This window comes from Scyliorhinus canicula, chromosome 17 (genome assembly GCF_902713615.1).
Source record: "Scyliorhinus canicula chromosome 17, sScyCan1.1, whole genome shotgun sequence".
NCBI lineage: Eukaryota > Metazoa > Chordata > Chondrichthyes > Carcharhiniformes > Scyliorhinidae > Scyliorhinus > Scyliorhinus canicula.
Window position 1 is genome coordinate 91,361,024 of NC_052162.1, and position 22,373 is coordinate 91,383,396.

A 22,373-nucleotide genomic window follows, 5' to 3' on the forward strand; every position below is an offset into this window, starting at 1 on the left:
GCGAGAAACAATTACAATAAAGGACGGGCTCATTCTTAAGGATGGCTGGTACGTGTTCCCGATTAGGGACCCCACCCAAAATTATTTACCAGCATCACGCTGTCCAGGACCACCAAGGGGCAGGGGCCAAGGGTGAATGAATTATGGGATTCTGCTGATGGCCAGCAGAATGGCATTTCGTCGATAACTGCATATTCTGATCCCAGAAAAATCCTGACAAGTATACCCACCAGGGAGAACTGAGACACATCCGCCCCAACTGTGCTAACCACAATGCTACCATGCTGCCCCATGTGGTCCAGTTAGAACATCTGTCATTGGGAAAATGCTGAACTCCTTTATTAAAAAAGCAGGACATTTAGAGAAATCAAATAAAATCAAGCACAGATCTGACAAATCTGCGGCCCGTACCAGCCTCCCCGGACAGGCGCCGGAATGTGGCGACTAGGGGCTTTTCACAGTAACTTCATTGAAGCCTACTCGTGACAATAAGCGATTTTCATTTCATTTCACATCGGTCCCCTCCTACCCGGATCAGGAGGTTACAGATACATCCTGGTCATCATCGACACTTTGAGTTGAAGCCTTTCCCACTCAGACCAATACTGCCACAGTCACGGCAGATATCATAGAGCAGCAAATCTTCACTAGGTGGGGTCTCCCTCGAAGTATAGATTCCGACCAAGGCACTTGTTCCACCACTCAGGTGATGCAGAAGGTGATAAACTTATTTGGGATCAGCCAAAAGTTCTACATTGCATTTTATCCTCGATCCAGCGGGATAGTGGGAAGGATGAACCGCACCCTCAAAGAAATGATCCTAAGACCTTGCCAAAAAATAATCACGCCGGGATCAAAGTCCTGTCCTTTATTCTATTGATAGTGTGGAACTCAGTTTCCAGTTCCACTGGGTTAATTCCCCCCTCCAACTCCCCCCCTCACTCCCCCCTCCCCCGGCTCCTCCCCCTCTCCCCCCACTCATCCCCTCCCCTCCCCCACTCCCTCCCCTCGCCTTCCGCACCCCCTCCCCCCACCACCGCACCCCCTCCCCCACCCCCGCATCCCCCCTTCCCCCTCCTCCCCCACCCACACTCCCCCAACCCCTCACCCTCCTCCACCACCCCCTCCTAAACCCACTCCCCCACCCTCCCCTCTCCTCCCCACACCCCCACACCCCCTCCCCCACCTCCTGCACCCCCCTCCACCCCTGCACCCCCTCCCCAACCCCATTTACCCCCTCCCCCACACACCCCCCCCCACTCACCCCCCCCCCCACTCACCCCCCCCCCCACTCACCCCCCCCCCCCCACTCACCGTCCCCCCCCACCCCAACAAGAAAGAATCTAACCATTGACCCTTGACATTAATGACATTACCTACTATTAACATCCTGGGTGTTACCATTGACCAGAGATTGAACTGATCTGTCCACATAAATATTGTGGCTGCAAGAGCAGGTCAGAGACGAGGAAATCTATGGCAAGTAACTCACCCCCTGACTCCCCAAAGCCTGTCCACAATCAATAAGGCACAAGTCAGGAGTGTGAGGGAATACGCTCCACTTGCCTGCACAAGTGAGGACAAAGCAGCCCATTGATTGGCATCCCTTTCCACAAACATTCACTCCGTCCACCACTGACGAACAGTAGCAGCCATGTGCACCATTTACAATATGCACTGCAGGAGCTCCTTAAGGCTCCTTCAGCAGCAGCTTCCAAACCCAGGACCACCCAGGACAAAGGCTGCAGATGGATGGGAAGTTGGAAGTTCCCCTCCAAGCCATTCACCATCCTGACTTGGAAATATATTTCTGTTCCTTCACTGTCGCTGGGTTAAAATCCTGGAACTACCTCCCTAACAACACTGTGGGGGGCACCTACAGCGGTTCAAGGAGACAGCTCACCACCAACTTGTCAATGGCAATTAGGGATGGGTAATAAATGCTGGCCTAGCCAGCGAAGTTCGCAGCCTTTAAAAAAAGCTACAGGTTCGCTTGCTGTTCTCTTTAAAAATGTCACTCTTGTCAAACCTGTAGAAACATAATAACTGCAATTTGAGACTGAGTGATGAGAAACTAATGCAAATAAACTGTACTAAAAACAGGTAGTATGGAAATTGGGACAAATGAACAGCAGAATTATTTAGGGAACTTGGATATCACCAGTAGCTGAATATTCAGACTTACAACACTTTAAGCAGTCTCGGAAACTCATTCCTGACTGGAAGAATTATTAAATGGTGAGAATCCGAACTAACTAGAGACTGGGAGCAGCTTGTTGACCTTTGTCCGCCTTAAGACTTACATCCAACCTCGAGTGGAAGAATCATACCATCGTCCAAAAAATGGACCAGAGCAAATTGGCTCTATTTGAGTTTCCACAGAAAAGCTATCAAACCCATCTTTCAGAAAAAATGGTGAGTAATTTTGTCAAAATGTGACAGCAAACTCCTGTACAACTCTGAGAGATGCTGATGATCTGGGGATTTTGGTTGTTGTGAATTGCAGAGTCTCTCTGTGGGGTTCAGGGTGTTTCCAACTGATTGCTGTAAAATGGAGATCAGCACACTGGGCTGGATTTCTCGGAGGGGGTGGGGTTTGTGGTGAGGGTTGGTGGGATAGAAACCGAATGATCCACTTGCTGCTGTCCTCACCATCTCTGCTCAGTGGGCAGGTCTTTTCTACTGCCCACGTGAAACTGATGCATAAGACTCTTAAATTCTTAAACGTCTCCTGGTCCGACGGCCGAAAAATGCTGGTTCATTATCTTGTCAATTAGTCATTTCAAAATGGCGGGTGGGCAGCTAATTTTGGCACCTGCTCACTTCCGTAATTTTGATGACACCAGGTTAAAGTCCAACAGGTTTGTTTCAAACACTTGATTTCGGAGCACTGCTCCTTCCTCAGTGCTCCGAAAGCTAGTGATTTGAAACAAACCTGTTGGACTTTAACCTGGTGTTGTTAGACTTCTTACTGTGCTCGCCCCAGTCCAACGCCGGCATCTCCACATCGTAATTTTGATGTCTGGGCTAATGCCAACATAAAGGCGCCACGCCTAATTTTTTGACAGCACAGGGGGAGGGTGTGATGGGAACATGCCCTATTTAGCAATGTAAAACCAGCCTAACAGCACTGGGTGACGGCTGCACTCTTTGTTAGAGTTCTAGTCTGAGAAAGTCTAATTTCTGAGTTGTTCGTTTCCTCTCTCTCTCTCTCTCCCCCCCCCCCCCCCCCAGTCTGTCACCAATGAAGATGTGGTTGAAAATGACGACAATGTGGAGCGAGGTAACTGGTCGTCGAAGGCTGACTACTTGCTCTCGGTGATTGGCTGTGTTGTGGGTCTGGGCAACATCTGGAGATTCCCTTACGTGGCTTACAAAAATGGAGGAGGTAATGTAGAAAAATATGAAACACAGGAGAGCGAGAAGGGCAGAATTAGGTGGATAAATTAATGGATTTCTTATTCCTTACGCACTCATGCCGGCACTTACTGGGATACCCATGTTTTTCTTGGAATATTCCTTTGGGCAGTTTGCTAGCCTCGGACCTGTGGCAGTGTGGAAAGCCGTGCCAATGTTACAACGTCTGTATTTATTCTGCAGCACACGTTTGGCAACCAATTAAATGAGTAGCAGCGTTTAATTCACATTAATATACTAGTTATATATTCCTCATTAGACAAACATTCGAGCCATCATTGGCAAAGTAGTAATTGCATTCCGACCTGCTCCGCACTTTTACAAAGATAAACATTTTTTAGAAGATGGGATTCCACGTTTTTTAATGAAGCTTCTGGAACTGCAGCTGGGAACTGAACATCCCCCACATGTTAATGACCAATTCACGTCATAACATCGTTCAGTAACCATGGCAAACAAAATAGGAGCGAATGAAGTCAAACTGAATTGCTGTACTGGGATAAAAGGAAGTAAAAATATTTCTGGTAGATGAAAGCTGGATGGATAGAAGATAGATAGCTAGATAGAATGAAGCACACAGACAAAAATGCTTTCATGGAGGTTTCAGGGGTCATTTTAACACAACCCGCCTGGTGGAAACAAGGTTGTTCAGCGTGAATGGGTGATTTTACCACCCACCCCCCTCCCACCCATTGAAATCTGTTACTATATTTTCCAGGTGCATTTCTCATTCCCTACACGCTAATGCTGGGACTCGTTGGGATACCAGTGTTTTTCTTGGAATGTTCATTTGGGCAGTTTGCTAGCCTCGGACCTGTTGGAGTGTGGAAAGCCGTGCCAATGTTACAAGGTTAGTGATTATTCTGGAACATGTGACTGGCAACCAATTAAATGAATAATAGTGTTTAATCCATATTAATAGATTTGTTATGGATGGCGCAGTGGCTAGCACCGCTGCCTCATGGTGCTCAGTACTGGGGTTCGATCCCAGCTTCGGGTCACTGTCGGTGTGGAGTTTGCACATTCTCCCCGTGTTTGAATGTGTCTCACCCCCACAACCCAAAGATGTGCAGTATGTAGTGATCTCTATGTGTGCATGTACCCAAGGGATTAATGTTTAATCACTATGATCACTAGAGGGCCGGACCAACAGGCATATAAAAGGTAACCACATTGGGTCTCTGGCTCTCTCGGGGCTGCACTGTGGCCAGATCAATAGCAGAGTAGTTCAGATGGCTAGTGGAGTTACGTATAGTTACTGTAGTTAGATCTTGTTCACCTTATCACTAGTATCAAAGTTAAAGTAAAGAACTCATGCAATAATTGTTATAGTTACTCAATAAACCTTTTGTTACTACTGGATGAGTTTGAGTCTTCTTCATTGAGATTCAGAAGACCTCTTCATTAGTCAAGGATTGAGTAGCACATGAAATGAAAATCGCTTATTGTCACGAGTAGGCTTCAATGAAGTTACTGTGAAAAGCCCCTAGTTGCCACATTCCGGCGCCTGTCCGGGGAGGCTGGTACGGGAATCGAACCGTGCTGCTGGCCTGCTTGGTCTGCTTTAAAAGCCAGCGATTTAGCCTTGTGAGCTAAACCAGCCCACCATGTTACCGACCACACAGGTACAAAACGCAGGGTAGGTGGATTGGCCACGCTAAACGGCCCCTTAATTGGAAAAATGTAAAAAAAGATATACTAGTCATATTCTCCTCATCAGACAGACATTTAAGCTTGGCTTGGTGAAGTAGTTAGAGTTAGATAGTCATACAGCACAGAAGCAGGCCCTTCGGCCCATCGTGTCAATGACAACCATCAAAAAGCAATCTGTACTGATCTTATCAGTTGTTGTATTGTGATCTGTTGTGTGTTTTTAGAAAGATAATTATTGACAACACATGGTGCATGAATTTATTTTTGGCCTTGTTCCAAATTTAATCAGATATTAGGCCCAATCGCTGGAGAATCCTACCATTCCAGTATTATTGATCAGATATTAGGCCCAATCGCTGGAGAATCCTACCATTCCAGTATTATTGATCAGATATTAGGCCCAATAGCTGGAGAATCCTACCATTCCAGTATTATTGATCAGATATTAGGCCCAATCGCTGGAGAATCCTATCATTCCAGTATTATTGATCAGATATTAGGCCCAATCGCTGGAGAATCCTACCATTCCAGTATTATTGATCAGATATTAGGCCCAATCGCTGGAGAATCCTACCATTCCAGTATTATTGATCAGATATTAGGCCCAATCGCTGGAGAATCCTATCATTCCAGTATTATTGATCAGATATTAGGCCCAATCGCTGGAGAATCCTACCATTCCAGTATTATTGATCAGATATTAGGCCCAATCGCTGGAGAATCCTACCATTCCAGTATTATTGATGCTGATGTTGGTTGGACTTCTCATTTTCTAAAAGAATTGTTAATTGTTTCAAATTTAGGTAGAAGAAACAAAAGAAAATCAACAATTTATACGAATTCTTCAGGCGTTGGGATCATAAATGAATCATTAGGCGGAATTTACCGCATAACCTGCGGGAAGTGGCTTGCCATTGGCCGGCAGTGGGATCTTTTGGTTCACCCGTTGTCAATGGGATTTGTCATTGAATGCACCCCTGGCTGCCGGGAAACCCACGGCAGGGGTGTGCCGTTGGTGGTACCAGAATAACCTGCTGGCGTGAATGGCCAGGAAGTTCCCTCCATTAAGTCGGGTGACTGAAAGCCTGGTCAAAGTCATAGGAGTGGATTCTCCACTGTCGGGATTCTCTGTTTTGCCGGCAGCCCAGGGATTTCCCAACGGTGTGGGGCCGCCCCACAATGGGAAACCCCATTGGCCGGCTGGCGAGACGGAGAAGCCCGGGAGCGTGCCGCACCAGAAATCTGGAGACGAGGCCGGTCCGTCCGGTGTCTCCCCCTGGGGGGGTACCCAGGCACAGCCCCGAGATTCACCTGCCGATGAGGTGGGACTCGCTGGTGACCCGCAGAGCCTCCCGTTGCAACCCCACGACATCCTGGAGTACATGTCCGGGGGAGACACCGACTTTTTGTCACTGCCGTCACCAACACCCTCCACCATCCCAGAGATACGCACCTCAGCTTGGCTTAAGTGAACAGGCTCCTGTGGCACTATCTGTTGTGCACCACACACATCAGGTGGAGGTAGGATAGTAGGAGGGCTGCCTGACCCCAGATGTGTCTTGTGCTTCTGGAAAGGGTGGTCTCATCAATGTTGGAGATGCAGATGCAGAGTTGGGGACTACATGAGGGGGTGTCAGCAACAATCCAGTGCCTGCAATTGCAGTTTAAGGAGTCCAGCTGCCTGCAGAGCCAAGAGGCAGTGTCGACAATGCATGCCATTCAAGCCAACACCGCATGAGTGGCATCAGCATAGAGGTCTTGTATGCAAAGGTATTGGCCATGGGTAAAGATTTCCAAGGCCTGGGCGCTCTGTGCGGGCGGTGGCCGAGGCTCACAACAGGGCAGCCATGTCACAAGCAGCTATGTACCAGAGCAACACGGACATTGCAGCAGCACTCCAGAGCTTGGTCCGGTCACAACAGATCATGGCTGCTGGCATTGAGGGTATTGGCCTGGCATTGCCTGATCCGAACCAGTCACAGAGGGTCCGAGCTCAATCGCTGTGTGATGTGGCGCAATCCCAGAAGTACATTGTACAGTCCCAGGGGACCCAGGTCACAGGGTGAGAAACACAGCAGGCCGCTTCCAGTTCTGATGTACTGCCTGAGGAACCCACTAGATGGCACTCTAGGGCACTAAGGTTAGAAGCTAGTAGACACCAGTTAAGTGATGCACACAAGTTAGCGATAGGGGCGAGGGCACCTGTTGACCAACATTCTGAACTGACTCGGTCTTCTGTCTGAAGAGTGAGGTGGGTAATCTGGTGCGGAGGCTGTGCCGGGTGGGGGAGGGGTGATTGGACGCTGGCGGTGTGGGACACGGTTTGTAGACATGGGCACAGGCAGTGTCCCCTGGGGTCCCCCTCGGAGGCGGCAGGGGACAGGGCCAGATATGTGGGGACACCATTTGGTAGGGCCTACTGGGTGAGTGACCCACCGCCGAACATCGGCCCGGTACCCACAAGCCACCCCTCCCCTCCCCCTCCCACCCCCACCCCCGCCCTCGCCAGGATCCTGTTCCCCAATCCCACCACCACAGGAGTTCGATGGGACCGTCAGATGGAGTGGTCAACATGCATGCAGGGATCACCTGGATGGATGGTGGAGGAAATGCAACTAAGGGCAGGTAGGACCTCATCAAACGGCACTGAGCACCAGAGACCATCGCGCAGCAAATCATCATCATCCTCCATCCCATGGACTAGACCCACTGCTACTGCCAACCCAGGACCAGCACTGGAGTTGGTGGGAAACATGGAGGGAGGTGCAGATGCAGGGGTGGGACGGGATGTTCAAGCTGCTGGTGCAGACCACTTGTCAGTAAACCTTAAGCCGATCAGATTGTCCCGTGCACGGTATCCCTGGCTGGCATACTGTGTTGGCGCCTGTGGCTGCCCGGGTTTCATGCCCTGCCCATCCTGGCCCTCCTCCATATCCTCCCAGTCGGATGAGGCCTGGCATTCACCCTTCTCCTCCAGCATGTTGCCCCTTTGCTGCGCGATGTTCGGGAGGATGCAGCAGGCCATGACAATGTGGGAGGCTGGAGGGCCCCACCAGAGCAGTCTAGGCAGCTGAACCACCTCTTCAAGATGCTGGTGTGCCACTCTACTACGCTTCTGGTCGCAGCATGGGCATCGTTGTAGTGGTTCTCCGTATTGGTCTGTGGCTTCCAGATAGGTGACAACCGCACGGATGGTCCCTGTCACCCAGGAGCCAGTCCCTCACCCAGTGGAGTACCTCGAGTGTGCAAGGATGAAGGCATCCTGCACACTGTCTGGGTGTCGGGCGCAGATGTGCATGATGTGCAGCTGGTGGTCAAACACCAACTGCACGTTCAGCGAGTAAAACCTTTTTCGTGATGGGCACCCCCTCATGTGGTGGTTCTTGTAGGGGGACATGCATCCTGCTGAACACTCCCTGGATCTGAGGCATCCCGACATCAGGTACCCACCCTGGCATACTCCCGATCGCAGAGCACGCGTGACGCCAGTGACACCCTCAGCTCGCCCACCCCACATGTCGACCAGCTGTTACCAAGTGCTGCCTGCTCATTGCAGACCCACCCCAATCCATCTTGTCCCGAGACAAGCAGGCACAAAGGACTCCCACCACCCTGCAGCTGCGGCTCCTTCCACGGGCCCTGCCATCAGGCATACCACCAAGCATGGGGCCGGTTGGCGAAAGGAACTTGCTGTGAGCTAAGACACGGGCAGCAGGTCTTTCTATGACCTCAGGTTTACATAGTGTCGAATGTGGGAGGCCATCCGGGTGAGCATTTAAATAGTCAAGTCGACGTTAATAAAGTAAGAAGTCTTACAACAAGAAGTCTTTCTGTGCTCCGAAAGCTAGGGATTCAAAACAAACCTGTTGGTTTACATGGGACAGTAACCCAAAGTCTCATCTGCCTTGTCAGATGGAACTAAAATTATTTCAAAAGATGTTTGGGAGAGCTCTCCTCAGTGTCCTGCAGAAGATTTATCCATAGCCCCACAGCGAGAAGACAGATGATCAGTTTTCATTTCCTCATTGTTTGCCAGATCTTGCCAGATCTTCTTATGCACAAGGTTTCCGCCACATTTCCCCACACCACAGCAGCAAAGCTAGTGATTCGAAACAAACCTGTTTTACTTTAACCTGGTGTTGTGAGACGTCTTGCTGTGGCCACCCCAGTCCAACGCCGACATCGCCGCATCAAAGTTAATAAAGGCATGGTTGAGGATATCAATAGCAGTCGAACTGACAAAGGTGCGAAGTCGAACTAAGCTATGGAGTTGGAAATAATTGGATTTAGAGATGGTGCGATTATGAGATTAGGAACTCATCCTTGGATCAAATGTGACACCAAAGCTGCAAACAATCCTGCTAAATCTCAGGCTGCCGTGAGGTAGAGCAATGGAGTCGCGAGTGTGGGGTGTGGGGTGAAAACAACGGTTTCAACCGCAATCGGAGGATATTTCTGCTCATCCACTGCCAGACGTCATGGGAGGTGGAGGTGTCGAGAGAGGTAGTGGTGGGGTGGAATTGGGTGTCATTTAGCATAGATGAAGAAACTAATCCTGTGCCTTTGCTGAGGGGTAGCACCTAGATTAGAAATAGGAGGGGACCAATAGATGGTTCCGAGCAGGATACCAGAGGTAAGGGAGAGGAGCAGGGAGATAAGGCACTGTAAGCGAATACTCTGGCTTGGGGAGAGACTTCCCACCCAGCTGGGGGACAGTGGAAAGATGTTGCAGGAGGATGACGAGGAAACATGACCCGCATTTCAATTGCATCATCCATGATCATACAATGCTCGAAAATGTATGTGGAGCTTCTGCTGCTGTGGTGTGGAGAAATGTAGCGGAAACCTTGTGCACAAGCCAGATCTGGCAAACAATGAGGAAATGAAAACAGATCACCTGTCTTCTCGATGTGGGGTTAAGAATAAATCTACTGCAGGACACTGGGGCGAGCTCTCCCAAATGTCTTTTGAAATTATGCAATGAGAACTTTTAGTTCCACCTGATAAAGCAGACGAGACGTTGGGTTGCTGTCCCATTGAAAGGACAGCACCATCATTTGTTCAGCATTCCCTTGGTATCACACTGAAGTGTCACCCTGGATTACATGCTCCTGTCTGTAGAATAGGACTTGAACAAACCATGTTGCCACTCAGGCAGAAGCGTATTGTGGATGATTGTTTTTCTTTAGATTTAGTAATTGGGGTGTAATCAGGTTATTGAATGAGATTGAAGGATTTGGATAAATGTTGCCCATTGATATGAATTGGGGGAGGAAATTTAATCTCTTGTCGTACAGCCTCTGGAATATATATATTTTTTTCACTGAGATATTAGCATCGCTGGCATGGACATAAATTATTGCCCTACTTGATTACCAGTGAGAAGATGGTGCTGAACTGTCTTCTTGAACCGCTATTGTCCAGCACGGTAGCACAGTGGTTAGCACAGTTGCTTCACAGCTCCGGGGTCCCAGGTTTGATTCCCGGCTTGGGTCACTGTCTGTGCGGAGTCTGCACATTCTCTCCGTGTGTGGGTGGGTTTCCTCCGGGTGCTTCGGTTTCCTCCCACAGTCCAAAGATGTGCAGGTTAGGTGGATTGGCCAAGATAAATTGTTCTTAGTGTCCAAAAAGGTTAGGTGGGGTTACTGGGTTACGGGGATAGGGTGGAAGTGTTGGCTTAAGTGGGGTGCTTTTTCCAAGGGCTGGTGCAGACTCGCTGGGCTGAATGGCCTCCTTCTGCACTGTACATTCCATGATAGTACACATATGACACCTGTGTGGGCACATTCAAGGCCGAACTACAAACCATTGTTGACTCATTCACCGAGGTATATGAAAGAATGGGCCTCAGACTAAATATCTTGAGAACAAGTATTCTCCACCAGCCACTCCTCCCACACAAAACTTCACCCTACCATCAAGATCCACGGTGAGCCCTTGGACAATGTGGATCATTTCCCATACCTCCGGTGCCTCCTCTCAGTGCGAGCAGACATCGAGGATGAAATCCAGCATCGACTCCAATGCACCAGCGCAGTCTTCAGACGCCTGAGGAACCTCCCGCCGGGTCAGAGAATCGCCAGGGGGCGGCATGAATCCCACAGCGCCGCTCCGACGCCGGATGACGGATTCTCCGGCGCTGGTTTTCGGGCGGGGATGGGGATCGCACTGCGCTGGTCAGGGGCCATTGGAAGCAGCCTCCCCGGCAATTCTCCAGGCCTCGGTGGGCCGAGCAACCACCCATTTTCGGCCAGTCCCGCTGGCATGAAATGGACATGGTCCATCATGGCGGGATCTGGCTTGTCGGCCGTCTAGCGGGGTCCTTGGGGGAGGTGCGGGGGGGGGGGGGAATCCGGCCCTGGGGGGAGAGCCCCCACGGTGGCCTGGCCTGTGATTGGGGCCCACTAATCTGCGGGCGGGCCTGTGCCATGGGGCCTCCGCAGCGGCCTCTGAAAGGTTCCGCCATGGCCGGCCTGGAGAAGAAACCCCCGGCGGTTCTGCGCATGTGCCAAATCATGGCAGCCCTTCGGCACCGGTTAGCGTGCGCCAACCCCTCCGGCGCCGGCGGACCCCCCCCCCGGACTTGCGGAGTATTCTGCAACTTCCGGGTGGCATGACGCTGGAATAGTTCGCACCACTCTTGGAGCCGGCGTCGGGCCCTCGCGCAAAGTGCGGGAGAATCCCGCCCAGAGTGTTTGAAGACCGTGACCTCAAATTCAGCACCAGTCTACAGAGCAGCCATGGTCCCCGCCCTCTTGTATGCATCAGAAACATGGACAATGTAAAGCAGACACCTCAAACCCCCAGAGAGATATCACCAATGCTGCCTCTGCAAAATCCTGCAAAATGCCAGCAGATACATGGGAACACCACCACCTGGAGGTCCTCCCCAAACCATCTTGACTAGGTAATATATCGCCATTCCTTCACTGTCGCGAGGTCAAAATCCTGTAACTCTCCCTAACAGCACTGTGGGTGTACCTGCATCTCAGGAACTGCAGTGGTTCATGGAGGTAGCTTGTCACCACCTTCTCAAGGGCAATTAGGGGTGGGAAATAAATGCTGGGCTAGTCAGCAACATCCACATCTGGTGAATGAATATAAAAAGAAAAATAGCCACTTAATAGGAGCAAGGGTGGGCTTCATGTTTGGGTCTCTTCCCACCCGAAAGTAAAATCGTGTCCAGGTTGGGGTGGGCTGGATCCTGGAGGGAATCTGACCCATGCACTTTATCCTCCACACCATCCCAGCAGCCCTCCTCCTCAATATCCACGGGACGGGGTCAGCATGCAATTCAGGCCTAAGCGTCTCTGTCACCTCCCTGATGCAGCAGCTGATGGTGAACTGTGAGATGTTACCTGGCATCACCTGCCCCAGCATGGAAGGATACTGATGGGATTAAATTAATGGACACGGTCACCTTCACAACTAGTGGCTGCGCCCGCCTGTTCCTGCTCTAAGACAGCCAGTCTGGGTGTGAAAGGTGGCAGGTGCACACACTGCCTCTGGCCTTGGTGCAGGTCAGAGGAAGTGCTGCTCCAGCTGGATAAGTCTTCCTGCTGAGAGACCTCCTTCCGCTCCTTCTCCCTCTGTGAGCAGCTGGTCCTTTTCCTTGACGTTTCTGTTTCACCATCCTCTTCAGCTGCAGCCCAGTGGTGATTGCACCTTGAGGTATCACCCATACCTGGGAGCGAGTGCCCTATCCAGAAACCATGGACTGGATTCTCCATCGGTGGGATCCTCCGTTTCACCGGCAGCTCACTCACGCCCCCGGATTTCCCGATTGGCTGGCTGCCGGGACAGAGAATTCCGCTGCCAGTGAGTGCGCGTCCCACCAGAAAACGGGTACGGCGGGCCGAAGAACTCCGCCCCCTATTCATAATCAAGGCCTTCCTCATGTGATGCATCACTCCCTGTCGACTTCACCAAATTTGAAAAGAGTCAATTGAGATTAACAACTAACCTGCATGTGGTTGATAATCCCTTTAAATAGGTGTCAGCTGGGGCATTTTGAAGAAATTACCCCAAAAGACAAGGGGCGGGATTTTCCGCAGATGCAGATTTCGTAATCAGCGATCGGGCGGAGAATCCCTTTTGATGCTGAAACCGGGGTAGGCGCCTGTTTGACGCAGGTTTCGTATGCTCCGCCCTCTCCGAAATGGCATCTTCGTGGCACTCACCGCACGCTGTTGGGATGGCCTCAGCGTGTCACCTGAAGACCCTCCTCCGCCCCTGTTGAGCCGAGTCCATGACGGCGCGGTTCACCCACAGTCTCAGCCGTGCGGAAACCTGGCGTGGCGGCTGCGAACTGTGTCTAGCGCCGCCACAGTCGGGTGGGAGCCATGCTGCTGGCCAGGGGGCTTCCACGAGGGCTGGGGGGACTGGTAGGGGGTGTCCAGAGGGTGGCCAGTGGGTGGTTAGGGGGGAACCATCTGGCAGGTCGGGTCCGCGCACGGTCGGTGCCATGTTTGACTGCGCAACTGCTGCAGGTTACCGCCATGCGCATGCGCGGCCATGGACCCGCCCATTTTCCAGACATTTATTCCGTGGAGGCCGGGAGTTTTACGTGGTCGCAGAATTGGTGAGGGGGCAGCATCGATTTTGCTGCTAAAAGGTCTGGAACCATTGACTGGACAGAGCCCAACGAGCAGCTGAGTTTCTTTAGTTTCCAGGTTACTCGCATCTTTTCCTAAATAATGGAAAGATATTTGCAATGCAAATACACAACTCCGGAATGTAATGAAATTGCAAAATTATGACGTACACATCTCCAATTACCTCACCTATTTCTTTTAAGCCGCCTCGGATGAAAACCACTCAGCCCAGCAGGTTTAGTCTCTTATCTCACATTTGTTCCTTTCTTTTTGAAAATCCTTACATTAAATCCAATAAATTGAATTATTTTCAGTTCCCTCACAGCAATGGCATTTCCCCCCCTCCCCATCTCTTTGCTGTGAAATGGATGCAAAATTTAACGCTCTCCCGTTGATAATCTCATCTGAATCCAATCGCATGGGACTACATTCTCCCTTATTACCCCCTTTCAAATGTTAACTGTGAGCTCATGAGTGGGATTCTCCGCCGGCGGGGTGCTCCTTTTTGCCGGCAACCCGGGGGTTTGCCGACAGCGTGGGGCTGCCCCACAATGGGAAACCCCATTGACCGGCTGGCGTAACGGAGAATCCCGCTGGCGGGTCGGGGCAGAAATGTGGCGCGGCGGAGCAGAGAATCCCGCCCCATGAATCCTCTGCAAGTTTTATTTAATTTCTTCTTTGTCCTTTTAATATTTCCTTTGTCTCCCATTATTGTTTATTTGAAGCTTTCCCAATCAGTTCGATTCCGACTGATCTTTATTAAAATTATTTTACAGAAGGAGGGATCAATGGCTGGGCAGGCATTTATTGTCCATCCCTAATGGCCGTTGAGAAGGTGGTGATGAGCCAGCTTCCTGAATGGCTGCGGTCCACATGGTCTACTCTAGGTACACCCGCAGTGCTGTTAGAGGGGGTGTTGTAGGATTTTGATCCAGTGACATTCATAGAAGTCATTTTTAGCTGGATACTGGCTTGGATATATCAACCAACAATCCCCCACCCCGCCTCCTCCCCGACCACAGTGGGTTTTGCAGCAGTGGAAGAACTTACCATTGGCTGCTGGGGGGGGGGGGGGGGGGGGGGGGTCATTTGGTCCTATTGACGTCAATAACCATTGGCATTGCCCGCTGGCCGCATTGCCTGGGAATCTGCCATGGCAGGGCTCACTTCAATGGGAGGGGACAATTCCCCCCCCCCCCGGCGACGAGGGCCAGAACATTCCGACCACTGTCTTTCCCCTCATTTGTTGACGATGATTGTTTCACTGCACAAATGGAACGCTTGTCTTTTGGGGAAAGTTCAGACTTTGTATTGTATAAAAAACTTCCTTCAAAATGTCCCACTGTTTATCTGTTCACAACTAACCTATTGACGGCTCATCTCAGTTTATGGTGCTCCATTTAATTTGTGTCCTTTCAAAGTTATGGCTCAACTTCAAAACTTTGGTTGTGACTCTTGCTTCCCCTCCACTCAATCCTAACGTCAAAAGTGATTATACCATAAATTTCACCCCCTCCCTTATGTGTCAGAGTGTGTGTAACTCACGTTCCAACTCAGCGACTCTGGTTGGGAATGAGTTGAGGCATTGACATTTCAGAATGGTGTGGTCAGCCGGGACAGTCTCACTGGCCTCCATGGTTCTCGATTGCAGAAAAACACAGGTCAAAGAATTGATTTCAAATCAACAGTTTCCAATCTAATCTCCTGTTCCTTGTTTTATTTGAAGGTGTCGGGATCACTATGACCCTTTTGATGACAATTACATGTATTTCCTACAACGTCGTCATGGGCTACTGCCTGTACTACTTGTTCGCCTCATTCCAATCCCCCCTGCCGTGGGCAGACTGCTTCAGTTGGTGGGGCGCAGATGAAACATGCAGCAGGACTCCCAAAGGTACCGTATGAACTTCTAATGGGTAAATTAAAGAGACTTGCTGTTCATTCTTCCTCTGTCACTCTGAATGTGAGAAAAATGGGCAATAGTTTCAGTGACCACCTTCACTTTCATCACACAGCAGAGATACAATAAGAGTGTTGGCACTTGAACAAATGGAACCCTGCACTAACCAGAATATCTAATATACCCCAATACGAATTGTCACTTTCCCAAGCGAAGGCAATTATGAAGTTATCCAGAACTGAAGGCTTTCCTCGGTACTACTAGGCCAGGTCCCTGAAGAGGCATTGGTAGAAGTTCTAGTTCATAGTCACCTGGGTAATTTTAACTTTTGCTGTTATGTGAATTATAAACCCCATCCTGTAATTATGACATATGATAAACCAGGGAAAAGCCGAGAGAAGTTCAAAAGAGTTTTGTTGACTAAAACAGAAAATTGGTATCTGTAGACGTATTAAGGAGGGCATGAATTGGACTTTGTGATGAAACAAAAGTGCAGAAGTCAGATATGCAAGTTGGGATTTATAAATCCGAGAAAGCACCCAAGTCGTATCCTCGGGTCCAGTCTCCTCCAACTTCTACATCTTCTGGGACAGATGTAAGAGTTGTGAAGAATGTTGCAATTTCACACATATGTACTGTATTACATGTGGCTGGTGCAGTAATGGCTAAAAGCCTGGGTCAGTGAAATGAAATGAAAATCGTTTATTGTCACGAGCAGGCTTCAATGAAGTTACTGTGAAAAGCCCCTAGGCGCCACATTCCGGCGCCTGTCCAGGGAGGCTGGTACGGGAAGCGAACCGTGCTGCTGGCCTGCTTGGTCTGCTTTAAAAGCCAGTGATTAAGCCTGGTGAGCTAAACCAGCCCGAGCTAAACCAGTGTATATCTGACTGCAGGAATGATTAAACGTCCTGGTTTAAAAGACAGACATATTGGTTAGGTTGCAGCGGTGCAATTAAAATATTGTACAAGTAATACTATAATTCATTCCAATCCTGTATATTGTTTACCTGAATAGGGCAAATGGAATTTTGTTTAGAGAAAGAAGGCTCGCTCTGGAGTAAAACATTAGTGCCCTTGTGTTTAGCCTTCGTCAGATGGTCATAGACCAGTTAGTGGGATAGAGATGATGTGGCTCATGGAAGGAGCAAGGGGCTGAAGCAATCAGATGGTTTTTAGTTTTGATTTGTGTGTGAACATACCAGCAATTTTTTACCAAATGTTGGGACGTAAAACAGGACTTTGACACAGGCAGAATCTGCAAGCTGGTTCCTGAAATATCTTTCTCTCACTCTCAAAGCAGTTTATCCACGGCATTGATCTCGAGACAGCAAGTATTCCTGGGTCTGTTAATTGCATTTAAAAATGAGTTTTGACCTGAGATGTGTTTGTATGATTGGAGATAAAAAGATAGTAGTTAGGAGGTAAGGATAGGATTCTCTGTCGGTGGGATCCTTTGCTTCACCGGCAGCCCACTCACGCCCATGGACAGATGTCCCAGCGCCATGGGGTGTGGCCACAATGGAAAACCCCATTGGCCGGCTGCCGGAACGGAGGATCCTGCTGCCGGCGGGTATGTGTTGCAGTAGAAAATGGGTGCGGCCGGACAGAGAATCCCACCCAAAGTGTTTCATTTTATTGTGAAGCATTGTTTAACTGGTAATTGCAAGCTATTTTCTTGTATGATGTTAAAGTGAGTTTAATACTCTGTTAATAATAAAGTTTGTTTAAATATGCCATATCCCTATTTCTGTGTGGAATCACTCCTGGAATGAATTATGCTTTCCTCACAGTCTGGTACCCAGCAACTGTTGAGGTCTGGTCTAGATCATAATAGAGTTATCATGTGCAGTGAATTATTTTATACTTTGATCTATATCTCTGAGCTAGAGTCGTTGACTTTGGGTGTTTTGCAGGATTTACCTGTGTAGTAATCAAAGAAATGTTAGAGAGGTTAAAACCTATTCTAATACCTGATTAATGCTAGAACTAACCGCGCAATTATCCCTCTCACTCTCCAACTACCTGCAATGATCTAACCCGCTGCCCACTGACCACCCAACTATGCCCTTGACCTGACCTGTCTGCTCTCTTATCCGACTACTCCCCTTGATCTAAGCCAACTACTCCGCCCCGACCTGACCTGACCATCCCAGAACACCAGACCAAACCCCTGACTACCCCCAGACCCAGAATGACTTCCCTCCACGAACCGACTACCACCTCACCCATCTACCCATATTGGCTATTCACCTGCCGACCACCTCACCCGCCGACCTACCTCACTCACATCCACTCCGACAGAGGGGCATTACTGTGCCTTTCAGTGACAGCCGGGAAGATCCCGCAAGGACTGCGTTGAGTCGGGGGACTTTTTTGAGCGCAGTGGAAATCCATTCCTCATTGCTGCAGCTTGAGCATGGACCAACGACTTCAGTTTTGGTCGGGTTCCTTGATGCTACACCTTAGTTGAAAGCGACCGTGATGCTGAGGGTTTTCGTTAATTCACCGCTGGAAATCACCTCATTTATCTGTGCTTGGACAAGGTTATACTGAGGCCTGGAGCCAAGTGGTCCTGGCAGAACACTAACTGAATGTTGGTGCACAGGTCAATGCTTATAAGTGCCACGTGACACCACTGATGGCACTTTCCATGAATTTGCTTGAGATGTAGAGGCGATAGTTCGATTGGATTTTTCCTGCTATTCATGGGCAGGACTATACCTGGGCACTGTTCCACATTTTTGGGTAGATACCAACAGCTTGGCTGGTGGTTTGGCTTACTCTAGTGTACAGGTCATCAGAATTACACCCTGGATGTTGTCAGAGCTCACACCTTTTGCTTCATTTGGTGCTCTCTGCCATTACCCTTAGTGTGAATCAAACACAGCCCGGCATCTGTGATGGTGGGAATCTCCTGGAGAGACCAATTTGAGCCACGCACTCGGAACTTCTGTTATATACAATAAAAGCAAAGGGACTGATTCAGTCAGGGTGAAGCGGTAACCCTGATTATATCACTGGAAGTGACACCATTGTTCCCAATGAAATGTAATGCTGCAACTTTTCCAGATCCATTCTGCAATCTCACTCTGGATAATGTACATTTTGAAATTGTGAATACAACATGGCTGCATGTAAACAATGAAACTTGTCCGAATGGATCAGGAATCTACGTTCCTCACCAGGGTCCAAGTGAGCAATACTGGAAGTAAGTAAATGACTACAGAAAGCGACAACTAGAACCCGCACAGCTGTACCAGTAGCTTCCTCTTGGGAATGTTTGTTAGGTGAATGTCCTGCTCAATGAATTGAAAGCAGTTTGATTTAGATAGAGGTACTATTTACATCATACACCTGTCCAAAATAACATCACAACAGGAGTCTATTCATTAATTAACAGCTCCCTGGTTTCTAACACTGCAGGTTCACTTTAACAATATTTATACAGTGAGACTTTTTCTATTTTCATGCTTTTCAAAGACGTGGGGCGGGATTCTTCCCTAACAGGTGGGGCGGGCCGTCCCGTCGCCGAGAAGTGGCGTGAACCACTCAGGCACGGGCTGCCCAGAAGGTGCGGAATCCCCTGCACCTTTAAGAGCTAGGCTGGCCGTGAAGGACTTGGAACCACGCCAACTGGTGCCGAAGTGCCTCCACCGGCCGGCACGAGTTGGCACATGCGCGGGAGCGCCAGCGTGTGCTGCTACAATCCCAACGCATGCGCCGGGGTGTTCTCCACGCTGGCCATGGCGGATGTTTACAGTGGCCAGCGCGGTGGGAAAGAGTGTCCCCACGGCACAGGCCCGCCTACGGATCGGTGGGTCCTGATCGCAGGTCAGACCACCGTGGGGGCACCCCCCGGGGCCAGATACCACCCCCCACCCCCCAAAGGGCTCGGCAGGCCGCCCGCAGAGCCAGTTCCCGCTGGTAAGGACCTTCTTTGATTTATGCCGGCAGCCACTCGGCCCATCGTGGAGTGGAGGATCGCTTGGGGGGGGCACTGCCAACGGCCCCCGACTGGCACGACGTGATTCCCGCCCTGCCAAAAGAAACGGCGCCAGCCGGCAGCGGGGCTGGATTCACGGCACCCCCCCCCCCCCCCCCCCCCCCCCCCCCCCCCCCCACGGCGATTCTCCGGCCGGCGCAGGGAGAATCCTGCCCTTGATTCACAATTCTAAATATAAAACATTGAATGGTTCCAATTATCAGTCCCTTCCCCTGTGTGTTTAAGCCATAGACCTGGGAACTGAATTGTGGGAAAGTGTCTGGGAACAGGTATTATGACCTACATTACACAGGTTTAATATTCAAGGGAGAGCCCGGAAAGCAGAGCCAAAACTAAAGTATTGGCAAGTAACAGTCCCAATCCCAGTCGAGATGACTCTGCAGCTCAGCTCCTGCCTGAGCCGGCTTTTATGGTACTGAATTAACTAGGCTGCTGATGGGCCTCCGCCCTTCAGTGGGTGAACTCGTACTCCACGAGGCCCAATGGGAGATTCATTGGGTTACCCCCATGGTTCTCGTGGGGGTTTCTGCCCTGGCTTGGGACCATGACACCCCCCCTCCCTGCAATAGAAAGATGCCATCTTCCACACTGAGCTCCTGCATTTTGGCTTTAAAGGCCCATTCGGGCAGCTTCCCTTACTGGCCCCTGTGCAAGATGATATGGTAAATTTTGCCAATCCAGAGTCTCTTTGCATCCAGTTGTGTAATTGGATGACAGTGACCTGCATGGTGTTCTTAAAGTTAACCATTGAATCGACTGGGAGCCTGCTCAATGCATCCACAATTTACATGCCTGGCGACGCTCGTAGGTGTCGTCGTATGCTGCTAACAAGGGGCAGCATGGTAACATAGCGGTTAGCACAATTGCTTCACAGTCGCAGGTTCAATTCCCGTCTGTGTCGCTGTCTGTGCGGCATCTGCATGTCTGCGTGGGTTTCCTCCGTGTGCCCCGGTTTCCTCCCACAGTCCAAAGATATGCGGGTTAGGTGGATTGGCCATGCTAAATTGCCCTTAGTGTCCAAAAAGGTTAAGTGGGGGTTACTGGGTTACGGGGATAGGGTAGATACGTGGGCTTGAGTATGGTGCTCTTTGTAAGGACTGGTGCAGATGCGATGGGCTGAATGGCCTCCTTCTGCACTGTAAATTCTATGAACAACACCGCCCGTTGCTGAATCCAGGTGGAAGCTATTGGCGGGATCATCTTGTCCTCTATGAAAAGCCCTCGCAATGGCTTGTGGTCCATCACAATGGTGAATCGGTGCCTATACACGTACTGATAAAATTATTTCACCGCAAATACTACACAATCCTCCTTCTTTTTCTATCTGGGTATAATTGCGCACCACGGTGGCCAATGTCCTTGATATGAATGCTACCAACCTTTCTCTTCTGTCAGCAATGTGGTGACACAATACAGTTTTGATTCCGTAAGGCAAGGCATCACACGTCACCAATAGTGGCTTGGAGGCGTTGTAATGTGCCAATAATCCAGAAAACATTAGCTGCTGATTTACACTGGCAAAAACGTACTCCTGAGACATTCTCCATGCCCATGCTCGGTGCTTCTTCAGCAATGTATGCAGAGGGGTTTGGATGGTCGCTAGGCCAAGAATAAATTTCGAGTAGTGGTTTACGAGACCTAAGAATGACCATAACTCTGTCTCGATTTCCAAAGTGGGAGCTTTCCAAACTGACCATGCCTTCTCCTCTATCGAGTGTAATCGTCCTGATCCACACAAAAGCCCAAGTATGTAACTTCCTTGGTGCAGAAAATGCACTTTCCCCTCTTGAGATGGATGCTCGACTCGGAAAACCGGTGGTGGGCTTTGTCCATGTTGCTCAGGTGCTCCCTCTCTGTGGATCCGATGATCATGACTTCATCCAAGTAGACCACCGCACAGGGTCGCCATCTCTGGATGTACTCCATCTGAAAACTTGAACAAGCCGATAACACTCCAAACGGCAGTCTTGTGTATTCGTAGAGGCCCCTGCATGTATTAATGGTTGTGTAACACCTGGAATTGGCTTCCAGCTCCATCTGGAGATAGAGATGGCTCATGTCAAGCTTAGAAAAGGAATGACCCCCAGCTTACTTCGCATATAGGTCTTCTATCCGTGGCATTGGGTAATTGCCCAGACAGGAGGCCTTGTTGATGATTAACTTATAATCGCCATACAGGTATGCAGGTTTCAGTCCTGAAACTACTGGCATTGCCCAATCAGCAAACTGTACCAAACGGATTATCCCGTAGCCTTCTAGTCAGTCGTGTCCTTCTTCAATTTCTGCAAACAGTGCATAGGGGTCTGGGCGGTCCCGGAAGTACTTAGGATGGGCCTCAGGATCCACATATATTTTGGCTATGGCCCCCTTAATTTTTCCCAGACCTTCCTGGAAGACTTCTGGGTACTTCCCAAAACTTGGTAAAGTTCTCCACTGCCTATCCAGAAGATCAGTTGCCTACGCTTCCTACGCTTTACCTCCATCCCATCCTCATTGCCAATTTAGTAATCAAGGAGGAGCCTGGAATAGATAGGAAAAAGAGTGGTTATTACCAAAAGTAAAGTACTTACAAGTAACAGTGTCAGCCAGGACTACTTTGCAGCTCAGTTCCTACCTGGGCCGGCTTTGAGAATATTGAGTTAACTAGTTCGCTGGTGGGCTTCTGCTCTTCAGCACGGTAGCTTATACTCCAGGAGGCTCACGGGGAGATGAATCGGGCCGCCACCATGGATCTTGTGGGGAGTTATAACACAGGACCTAGACAGCTCACTCACTCACCAAGAAGGAAAGTAGACTGTAAGTCATC

The 22,373-nt window shown here is 49.8% G+C and overlaps 1 protein-coding gene across 2 annotated transcripts in view; it reads left to right on the plus strand.

Moving 5' to 3' along the window:
* Positions 1 to 2,392: 2,392 nt before the first annotated feature.
* LOC119951665 (sodium- and chloride-dependent neutral and basic amino acid transporter B(0+)-like) overlaps positions 2,393 to 22,373 on the plus strand; it is a 65,954-nt gene continuing 45,973 nt past the window's right edge. Inside the window, exons 1-5 of one of the 2 annotated variants that reach the window (XM_038774856.1) lie at positions 2,393 to 2,415; positions 3,235 to 3,388; positions 4,136 to 4,267; positions 15,391 to 15,558; positions 18,634 to 18,772. In XM_038774856.1, coding sequence (XP_038630784.1) covers positions 2,413 to 2,415; positions 3,235 to 3,388; positions 4,136 to 4,267; positions 15,391 to 15,558; positions 18,634 to 18,772 — 596 coding nt within the window. In that variant the 5' untranslated portion in view covers positions 2,393 to 2,412. The remainder of the gene's footprint in view (positions 2,416 to 3,234; positions 3,389 to 4,135; positions 4,268 to 15,390; positions 15,559 to 18,633; positions 18,773 to 22,373) is intronic. The other variant, XM_038774858.1, reaches the window with a different exon arrangement.